General features: G+C 41.3%; 1 protein-coding gene across 1 annotated transcript in view; it reads left to right on the top strand.

The window, feature by feature from the left end:
* ercc6l (excision repair cross-complementation group 6-like) overlaps nucleotides 1-11919 on the top strand; it is a 26067-nt gene that overhangs the window by 12292 nt on the left and 1856 nt on the right. Inside the window, exons 2-3 of the mRNA XM_050050711.1 lie at nucleotides 4062-4106; nucleotides 8423-11904. Of these exons, the coding sequence (XP_049906668.1) occupies nucleotides 4062-4106; nucleotides 8423-11904 (3527 nt within the window). The remainder of the gene's footprint in view (nucleotides 1-4061; nucleotides 4107-8422; nucleotides 11905-11919) is intronic.

Here is an 11919-nt window from a genome sequence, read left to right as displayed (position 1 = left end):
TTTTTTTTCTAAGCCACAGAAGTACGCAGTATTTTTCTCCCCCTCTTCTAACCATTTGGCCCTGGATCTTACATAAGCCCCTCGTGCTTTCCTCAAGTACATTTCATCTAGTTTCGATTGGAGGTTTATGAATATATTTTTGTCTGACTCTGACATAGGTGTCTTTTTACAGCAGTTATCAATATCTTGTACTAACTTAAATTCCTGTTCCCTGAGAGCTTTGCTTCTTTTTTTCCCAAATTTGATTGAGATTTGTCTGACCCTGTACTTAAAAAACTCCCACCTATTACAATAGCTACCTATTGTTGAATCAAATTTTATCTCTAATATCAAATCTTTAATTAAATTACAATATTCATCACATTTCAGAAGGTCACCATTAAATTTCCAGTGTGTTTTTCTTTTGTTATTGTGTAGTGAAGGTTGTAGCACAAGAGATAAAAGGCAATGATCAGTTAGGGGTGCACTTGACATTGATACATCTGAAACAAAATCTACTTGTTCAAGTGTTGATAACCATAAGTCAATTCGAGATCTGGCATTTCCATTCGGTTTTATCCATGAAAATTGACTGATATTCATATTCCTACTTCTCCATATGTCAATAAGTGCATGAGTATTACAGAAATCAAGTAGAGTTGTATTATAATGATTATTACTGAATTTAGATGGACATCTATCAAGCCAGTCATCAGGTGCTAAATTAAAATCTCCTCCGAACAAGATCAGGTTTGTGCTGTAAACATTTCTGTATTCAGTGACAATATCAGAGATTTCTGATAACATAAGCTTATTTAGATTGAGGGTACTATAACCATAAATGTTAATTAGAATAACAAACGAACCTTCAATGTTTAAAACAACTGCCAACCAATGACCATTTTCATCAGCTTTATGTGTAATTACGTTTCCAGGACATCTATTAAAACAAATGGCAACACCTGCAGATTTGTTGGAACCATGACTGAACAGCACCATGTCTCCCCACTGACTCGTCCAGAAGGGTTAGAAAAAAGTTTTGATATCAAGATTTGTTTTATGTAATTTAAGTATTAGACTTGAAAGAAACATTTTGCATCAAAAAAAAAATTCAAAAATATTATTAATTTATTTTTTATCACATGTCCTCTGTAGAGGATGTCGAGACTTAGTCGGGTCTTAAATTTCCAGAGTTAGTTAATGAGTTTCAATTGAGTTACAATGGGACTATGGGGTATTTTATGCTTTATCTCTAAATAAATGAGCTACAAATGACTTTTACTGCCCTGGAATTATTATGTGTCTGTCTTCAGTGCTTAACACTATGATGGATAGCTGTAGCAAGGTAGAGTGTATTCTTAATAGCTATACCAATGGGCCTGACGTTGCAGTCAGGGTGCAGGATTGGTACCCTGTACCACTGGGTTTAAGGGCCTAGTGATCCAACAGCACTCACCCCTCACTATCTATGATGTGATGAGGTGTAATGCTTGCTATGTAGACATTCAACACTCGCCCAGGCAATAAGAAGTGATGGGGAGCCCCATAGTTTGACCCATGACCCCTATGTGACGGACCTTTAAAATGTATTAGAAATTATGAGAAAAAAACGTCATTCCCTTTAATGGCCTTCTGCCTGCTGAATCATGGAAACCGGTTAAAAGACAGGGGGTACTAAGTCCTGATGTCCTCTACAGAGGACATTGAATAAAAGGTGTATTTTGAAAAGGTTAAAATTACTCTGGATTTCTGAAATCTCTCTAAATTAATGTTAAGACCCTTATATTCAGGAAACTAATTAAATATTAACAAAATAATCATAACTTTTGCCAGAAAATGATCAATTACCACTCTGGCAGCAAAAAACGAGAAAAACGTAATGGCAGCCATTTTGAAAAGGGTGTGTGTTTGCCCTGTTAACTAGGGATAGACCGATATGGATTTTTTAGGGCCGATGCCGATACCGATTTTTTTCCATCACCCTTAGCCGATGACCGATTATGGACTGACGATTTTCTTGAGCCAATATTTGGGGCCGATACTGCTTTTGCTCCCTCAAAAAAAAATGACACAATGATAACAAATATTACAGGTCTCAAGTTTAAAATAAGAAACATTTATTGAACAGTAAAAAATACTAAAACAAGATGGAAAGTTGAGGTAGAACAGGTAGAATATTATGATTATTATTATACATTCAAATAAAAAAAAGAGTTCAGTGCTCTTAAATCTTCCAGTAATGTCTTTATAAAATAAACAAATATGTAAGCTGAAGCATAAATAAAACAACAACTACTGAACACAGTAGGATTCAACAGCTTTGTTCAACTTAACCACATACTTTCAAATGAAAAAAAGTGCCAGGGAAAAATAAATCCGCGAACCCACGCGCGTATCGGCCGATGCCGATACAAGTAAAAAACTCAAATATCGGCCCGATATATCGGCCGGCCGATGTATCGGTCTATCCTTACTGTTAACCCCACCCACATAGTGTCTACATCTTTAGAAAGCCCTGGATGTCCTCTTCAGAACACAATTTGACCCAAATGGATAGCATAAAGAATACTTGAGTTCCACTAGTTAGACTAATGTCCTCCACAGAGGACAAAAATGAATAGTCAGGACCCAGGAGGATATGATAAAGTTTTCCGTCTGTTCATCTCATTTCAGTAATGTTTAATGCAACAAAATGTTTCCAGTGGAATTAAAAAGCTTTTGATTATATTCTTCCAGTCAGCTACCTAAATTTTAATTTGTATTTATATTAATAATTTACATCTTTTTTTTCCAGTATCGATACTTGGCATCCACATAACGATACGATTTTGCCACACAAAAAAATTCCCCACCCCGAATATCTAATAATGTCACACAGATTAAAGATCAGTTACACAACATGTACTTTACTGCTGATGACTATTCCTGCATGAAGCTGATAATACTTGAAAAATAGATTTAAGTTGTAGGGTGGTTGGAGAGCACGAATCACTGTGGAGAGTCCGATCAGGGCTCTGGTGGGTCTCAATAACCAAGCCGTGGGTTGCAGAGAGAGTTCTTCATTTTCTACTTGGTTGGTTCTTACAGGGCTTCTAGTTGTGGTTGTGTGTGTGGTTTCTAGGATGTACACAGAACAAACAGAGTGAAAACCCACACTGCTGTAACCTTCATACAACAAAATGGTAGGCTAATGACCGATAGCAACTTAACAGCGTCCTACATTAACACACTGCTTATTACTTAGCTCAAAGTAACTGCAATTCACAAATAATCATATTAATGTCAAACTGAAGTCTACTTACAGGACATACGGACGCACACATCCCTCTTAAACTGAAAACTAGAACCTGGAACACCAAAAAACCGACTGACAACTCTCAAAAACACCTGTAGTCCTCTCTCCTGTTCTGCTGCTGGCAAACTGGCTTGAACTGGCCCCTGTAGCCAGTCAGAACAGTGCCAGTGCACCACCTAGTGGCCAAGATGAGTATCTCCCTTCTCAGCTACCAGGCAAAGGGCAGCCTTTTCAACATTACTGGTGGTGTTTTACTGCTGATACATCGACGACAGCTGAAAAAGGTTTTATACGTTTGCCTTCACTGCCTGAAGCTGAATACTTAAGTACCTTTACTGCACATGTGTGAAGCTGAGAATACTTTCATGGTGCTGTGGTACTTTTATGACAAGACGCTCAGAGTACTGCTGTACTTTACTGCATGTATCTGTCAGTACTTGTGTAGCTTTATTACACGAAGCTGAGAATGACTGAAGTTTTACCACAAGAAGCTGACAATACTTTTGTACATGTGCTGCACATGTACTTTTACTGCATAATACGTCTGTGCTGTTACCGCTGACTGCCGGCTTTAACCGGCCCACATGAAGCCAATAATGTATCTGTACTTTTACACAAGTAGGATTTTGAGCGAAGGACTGGGAGTGTTTTTAGATTGTTGTATTGATCATTTCCTGAAAGTAAACAGGGTTTAATTTAAACTTTATTCCACCTGCTCCTGCAGCAGCTGTAGTTTGGATGTGTGTTGGATGTGACGGTGTTTCTAACCCTGACTTTATGTCAACAGGTCTCTGTCCATCAGCACAGATGACAAGATGGAAGCCTACCACAGGTAACTTGAACAAATGATATAATACACCTTTTCTTGCGAAACAAAGATCATCAGTTTGCCTTGAATGTAGATATTTTTCCATATAATTTTACACATTGGTTATATTTTATTTTATTGCACCTCATGTGCCTTTTTATATTTGCTCTTTCTCAGGGTTTTTAGTGGAGCCTCACAGTAAAAGCATTCCACACATTTCTACTTTTCAAACCGAAGTGACAGTAAATATCGTGAATCTTGATTAACTTCTGTCACATTGTTAAAAATGTTCTTTCTTTTAAAGTACGTCTGGGTGGCTCACCTGGTGGTGCAGGCGTCCCATGTGCAGGGGCTGCATCCTTGGCACAGCAGCCGTAGGTTTAGTTTTGACCTGTGGCCTTTTGCTGCGTGTCGCCCCCCCCTCTCCCTCTTTCACGCTGCCGCTGTCCTAAATACAGGCCAAAAGGTTTCATCGTCTGCACTGAGCTAGCTTCACATAGCCAGACCTATAATCCCCACACTTTGTTTAAGCGCTGTGCGAGAAACACCAATAACTAGGGCGGGGTATCACCACTGATTTCCTGAATTGATTTGATTTTGATTCACAGCGTCCTGATTCGATGTCCAATTTGATTCGATATTAGTTCGATCGGGGATATTTCAGTTCCAATACCAATTTTTTCTACAATGTGAAAGAGATTTTTAGAGAATTAATACTGTCACTTTTACAAGGAATTATTAACAGAAGAGAATAAATTCAGAACAGGATTAAAACTGAATATTTTATAACTAGATGTTGTTTCTAGAGCAGCAACTGTAAAATTAAAATGTCAAAATATAAACTCAATATCTCACTGTAAACAAATCTTGAATGTCAATAAGCAGCCTTGACGTACAGACAGCAGGAGGCGTAGCTGCAGCGACATGATGATAAATTGCACCAAATAATTTAAATAATACAAAATAATTTTGTCAATAATTTCACACCGGGGACCGCTTACGAGATTAAGGCTGTTGAAGCTGCAGGCGTCGCCGGTGAAAAAGAATATATAAAAAGATCAATCTTGGATTTTATGAATCGATATCGGGTCATTCAAATGAAGATCGATTTGAATCGAATGAAGTGATTATTGTAACCTACCAATAATCGAATTATGCTTGTCTTTTTTATCAGTAAAAGTCGCATCACTCAATCGACATACATGTTTTTATTTATTTATTTTTTGGTGGCATTTTCTTTTGCAGGGATTTAACCCTTCCACCAAAACATGTTTCCTCCAGACTCTATTTTGCAAATGCGCTGTCACCGCATCCTTGGCTTAGCGCTGGCCAGGATAATTGTGATTGGTTTAAAATACAAACAACCCAGAGCGTTTTTTCTCTTTAGTGCAGATTTTTTTTATCAACAATTTGTTTATTAAGTTAAGTTTAAACAAAAAAATATATATACAGTTTGTATGAATGTCTACGAAAGTCCTGCAGTTTTTTTTTTAAAAATAGACACATACATGGTGACAAGCTATGTTAAAACAACTGACAAACTGTAGCGCACACACACATGTATACAGAATAAATAAGTAGGGACACAAACAGCAACAATAAATAAATAAAATAATAAATGAAAGGGAAAAAGATGAAAACCAAAATTTACATTGGGAGTACTACATGACAGACAGTGATTAAACCGCTTATTATGGCATCCTGTATAATACATGCACTTTGTATACATTAAGTTTAAATGAGTTTAATTGCAGAGGTTGTAAAATGCTTCCCCAAATACATCCAACATACAAGATGAACCCTTCCTCCAAGATATCGTATAAATGGACCTCAGACAATATCAGCATGTCATCTGTATTGGCTTTAGAGTGAACTGTCTGAATCAGCCAACATTTTATATATATATGTGTATATATATATATATATATATATATATACATACATATATGTGTATATATGTGTATATGTATGTATGTATATATATATATATATGTATGTATATCGGCAAATTGGATATTGGCAAAAATATTCCAGTATTGTGCATCCCTAATTCTTGTTTGTCCTTGATTGTGTCTGTAATTTTTCCAAAATAAAACAGACATTTCCTGAAGCTAGTGCCCAGTGCTCGGTCTCTGGTGCTTTTCCATGTGAACGCTATAAATCTTTTGGCTTGTAGAACGTGCACATCTATAAAAATTTGCTCACTGGTGAACATCTGTCCAAAATTCCATAGTTCTTGGCTCAGTGCAGATCAGAGTTGGGACTCGTTAGGATTTTAACGATTCTGATTCCTCTTACCGATTCCTTCTTAACGGTCCAATTCCTTACCGATTCCTCTTACTGATTCCTACATTATATTCATTATACTTGCTATACTTAAACAAGTATGTAATAAACACAAATGCAATCATACAAATACAAAAACTTTATTCTAACTGTTGCACAGTACAATTAGATGAAAATACACATTTGTGTGTGGTGTGTATTTCAGATTTAGAGCTTGTATCATCTCCCTGAGAATATATAACAACAAAAAGTGATTCTCTGATTTCTACAGTAACACTGTTACCTTAAATTAACCAAAGCAATGTAATAAAAAAATACTTATATGCATTCATGTTATTTACGTGACAACACCTGAACAGAACACACACACACACACATTGGCTGGTTTCTCCCCTCGCTGGAAGCCTCGGACCTCCCGCCGCCCGCCTCCGCCTTGATTAAATGCTGGAAATAAAATAAAAGAGGGAGACAGGTGTCTCCTATTTTATCTTATTTTGTTATATTTCTCACTCTCCCCTCGCTGGAAGCCTCGGACCTCCCGCCTCCCGCTCCCGTCTCAAACACGGAGGTCTCCCTCTCCGCTGAGCAGCCACGGCGCTAGGGTTGGGTCGGTATGAGAAAAAAAAACGGTCCGGTTTTCTTGGGGGTGCAATTGACTCATTTAAAATAAAAAACGACCTTAGGACAACAGAGTGACAGTAACAAGTTGTTTCTTTTATTCCTTATAAATTTTGCAGCTTACTCAATCAGTGCAAACAAGGGTTGCCTCCTTCGTCTGGCTCAAAGCCAAAGTGTTGCCATAGTGGCGCATTCCTTGATTTCGTCGAGACTAAATTGTCCGCTATTATCGACTCCCCGTTGACTCCCCGTCCTCCACGGCGTCCGCTCTGCGTACGTTCTGCCCGAGTATGTGGTCCGGTCGGTCTCAAAAAATAAAACCCGGTCCAAGATGGAGTACCGGACCGAATTGGTATTACCGAGAACCGACTCAACCCTACACAGCGCACGCCCGGCCTGTTAAATAGCCGGTGACCATAACAACTGTGTGACACAAACTCAGTGCTTTAGTCATTAAATAATGTCGGGCTCTGTCGGGTTCGGACAGAAATTTGCGACCCGGGCCCCACTCTAATGGAAATGCACGTGACGTTTTTTTTACAATCTAGGAACCGTTTGCAGGAACTGTTACTCCAAATGTGATGGGACCGGTTCCAGGACCAGCACTTTGGACCCGGTTCCAAAAAAGAACCGGATCCGGATCCCAACCCTATTTACACAGGGCAGTGGAGGAAGATCAATCAGCCTGATGTTGTTAGATTAAAACAAAAAGTAATAATTTAGTGTGACATTAGTGGAGGCACTCTTTATTTCAGGTGAGGCAGAAGGACTGGATCTGACAATGTTTTTAAGAGACTGTTTCATGTCCCTCTTGATTCAACACAGGATGGCTACATGTTTTCTGTTTACATCTACAGTGTCCTCTCACTGCAGCTGACTGGTGTAGTAACTCATTTTGACCAGCAGGTGTCAGGCTTCTTGTTGTGTATTTAAATGTATCTGCGTAAAGCCACATGCAGACTACAAGACTGTGCTGCTCACACCACAAAATGAGGTTTCACAACCTGCACAGCTGATCTCAGACCAGATGTTCTGAACACAAGACAATTATTCCACTTGGTGTTAATGTGATGCATTCTCCCTCAGACTTATTCTGTGTATATTTCAAACAAAAATAGATCTTTAGAGGGAATGTTACGGCCGAGAAGAGAAATAAAAATACATTTTTAATCTACAGAAATATCAGTACATCAGATTTAGTGAGAGCACGACACGGTTTTCCAGAGACCAACAACTAATACAATTAAAGTAATTAAAAGTTAACCTAAACTGATTCTTGGAAAGAAAAAAAATAAAGAAAACATCCTCAGGCTGATTGTGGAAGCAGAGTTTTGCTTTGAGTTTTTATAAACTTATTATAATATAAATCGTTAGTTGCGGCTCTAGTTTAGACAACTGCGTTGTCTCATTAATAACCCACTTTTTCTTTCTTTCAGATTCATACAGGATGGTAAAGATGTTGCCAGACAAGGGGACATAAAGAAAGCACTGAAGTTCTTCAAACTGGCCAATGACATTCACCAGAGTCAAAAACTTGAAAGCAGGATAAAGAAAATTGAAGATCTTCTTGCTCAGAATGACTTGGAGGAAGAAGATGATGAAGAGTTTGTCAACGTTAACAACAGTGGTTTAATGCTTTACAAAGAGTTATATGACAAACTTTATAACTACCAGAGAAATGGAGTGGCCTTCTTGTACAGTCTGTACAGAGATGGTCGTAAAGGCGGGATCCTGGCAGATGACATGGGCCTCGGTAAAACCATCCAAATGATATCCTTCCTCTCAGGCATGTACGACAACGAGTTGGCTAAACACACGCTGCTGATCATGCCAACTTCACTCATCACAAACTGGACTAAGGAGTTTGCCAAATGGACTCCCAGTATGAGGGTGAAGGAGTTTCATGGTGCCGGCAAAGAGAGGACCAGGAATCTGGAGAAAGTCCAGAGGAGAAGTGGTGTCATCATTACCACGTATGCTATGCTTATCAGCAACTGGCAGCAGCTGTCATCGTACTGTGGCAAGGAGTTTGTTTGGGACTACGTGGTCCTGGATGAGGCACACAAAATAAAAACTACAACCACCAAAACAGCCAAAAGTGCCTACGCCATACCTTCGAAGAACCGAGTTCTTCTGACAGGCACTCCAGTCCAGAACAACCTGAAAGAAATGTGGGCTCTCTTCAACTTTGCTTGTCAAGGCACTCTCCTCGGCACAGCGAAAACATTCAAAGCAGAGTATGAGAACCCCATCACCCGGGCCAGAGAGAAGGACGCCACTCCAGGGGAAAAGGCTCTCGGGTCTCGGATGTCTGAAAACCTAATGGCCATAATCAAACCCTACTTCCTCCGCAGGACAAAAGCGGAAGTGCAGAAAGACAAAATGAACGGTACACAGCCATGCAAAGAGGAACATTCGGACAACAAGGACAGCCATGTCCCAAACCCTCCAGAAGATTCTGGAGCAGTGATGCCCAAGTTGACGAGAAAGAACGACCTGATTGTCTGGACTTACCTGAGCTCCGTTCAGGAAGACATATACAGGCAGTTCCTGTCACTGGACCACATCAAGGAGCTGCTCATGACCACCAGGTCGCCTCTAGCCGAATTAAACATATTAAAAAAGCTGTGCGACCATCCGAGACTTCTCTCTGCTACAGCCATCGCCAAGTTAGGCTTGGAGGAGAGTTCACCTGAGAATGAGCAGAATGAAAACACGGAGGCAGACACAGGCAGCATCGCTAACGTTCCTGACGACACCCTAATATCTGAGTCTGGGAAACTTGTCTTTCTGTTTGAACTTCTTGAAAGGCTCCGAGAAGAGGGCCACCGCACACTCGTCTTCGCTCACTTCAGGAAAGTGCTTGACATCATCGAACGCATCCTGGGCAACAGAGGCTTTAAAGTCATGAGACTAGATGGGACAATAACTCAGCTTGCAGAGAGAGAGAAGCGCATCACTAAGTTCCAGACTGACAAAAGTTACTCTGTCTTCCTCCTGACCACCCAGGTCGGAGGAGTTGGCATCACTCTGACAGCAGCAAACAGAGTTGTGATCTATGATCCCAGCTGGAACCCAGCGACAGACGCTCAGGCTGTTGACAGGGCATATCGCATCGGCCAGACTGAAAACGTCGTCATCTACAGGCTGATCACCTGCGGCACTGTAGAGGAAAAGATCTACAGGCGTCAGGTTTTCAAAGACTCCCTCATCAGACAGAATACTGGGGACAAGAAGAACCCTTTTCGGTACTTTAGCAAGCAGGAGCTGAAGGAGCTCTTTACTCTGGAGGACACACGGTCATCGACCACACAGATGCAGCTTCAGGCCATGCACTCCAGACACAGGCGGACTGACCCTGAACTGGACCAACACATCGCCCACCTCCATGCCATGGAGATGTTTGGGATCTCTGACCACGATCTCATGTTTTCCCTGGATGTTAACCATGACGAGGACCCAGGGGACCAAGAGGCGCAACACTATATAGAAGGGAGGGTCCAGAAGGCCCAGGAGCTGATGAAGGCTGAGTCAGAGTTACAGTTGCAGCTGGCAGAGAGCATGGCATCAAGTACAGAACCCGCCTGGCTCAGACAACCTGTGGACAACAACAAAAGTGGGCAGTCCAATGAGAAAAAACCAAGAGACCCAAGGCCAAGTCCTTCCTATCCACAGCATGACTTCAACAGGTCACCAGTTGTGGTGGACTTGGACCAGTCTGGTTCTGACCAGCAGGATGCCCGACAGAATCTGAGTGACAGAGTTATCGATCTAACTGCAGATAACAGTGTGTCAGAGGAACAACCTGTTATGGAAGTTAGCCAAGACAAGCTTTCTGAACACAACCTGGATTCCCCGAAACACCAATCTGTCAAGCAGGAGAGGAGTTACTTAGAAGTAGCAAACCCATCACCTCGGGAGGTGATTGAGGAGTCTTTGGTGATGTCGGAGACCAGTGCTGCTGCTGCATGTGACATGGCAGATGCCTCCGTTCAAGAACTGATGGATGAGTCTGCAGTGTCTGAAGCTGTAGCTGCTTTGGCAGGTGACCACAGCCTGGTGTATGTTACAGCGGTCGATGAAGATGAACAGCTGCTAACCGGAACCTCACACTCAAAATACGACTCCAAGATGGACTTGGGGCATCAACATGTCACACCCCTGCAAAACAAAAGACTCTCTGCCTTACAAGCATCCATGTCAAGCTTCAAAGCAGACACATCATCCAGAGCCAGCACTGGGCTCGAATCCTTTGAAGGCAACTTCAATTTGCAGCTTGAAGACAGTGACATTTTCTCAGACCACGATGTACTGGATCAGCAGACCGAAGAAGAAGAGAAGAAGCTGCTGTCACAGCTGCAGGTCGAGGGGAGTTTTGACATCAATAAATCCCTTTCTGAGAGACAGCAGAGAGAAGCACTCATGCAAAGCCTCAACAACGGCCACGCCTCTGAAATGGATGAGTCGAATGATTCCATTGTGACCTTCAAGAAGAAAAGAGCAGCATTGGTTTATGATAGTGAAGAACAAGATGATGATGATGATGATGATGATGATGATAGGAGTCAACTCGACAACTCATTCCAGGCTCTTGGTGCATCAACACCTAAATCGGCGCCATCAGGCCCCACCCCTCTACGGTCAAGAAAGAGCACCGGAGGAAACACCTCCGTGGCCTCACGCCGGTCCTTCCTACAGTCCATCATCGACGACATGGACAACCACAACCAAGACGTTTCTGATGAGTCCAAAGAGGAGGACATCATTGGTTCAACTCAGGATGAGCTCCGGCTGGAGGAGAGCCACTACCAAGACTCAGCTGACGGAGAGGAAGATGATATTTCAGAGAGGCATTCTGATGAGTCCAAAGAGGAGTACATCATTGGTTCAACTCAGGAAGAGCTCCAGCTGGAGGAGAGCCACGACCAAGACT

This window comes from Epinephelus moara, chromosome 8 (genome assembly GCF_006386435.1).
Source record: "Epinephelus moara isolate mb chromosome 8, YSFRI_EMoa_1.0, whole genome shotgun sequence".
Taxonomy (NCBI): domain Eukaryota; kingdom Metazoa; phylum Chordata; class Actinopteri; order Perciformes; family Serranidae; genus Epinephelus; species Epinephelus moara.
Note: the sequence above shows the minus strand (reverse complement) of the source record. Positions and strands in the feature narration are given on the sequence as shown.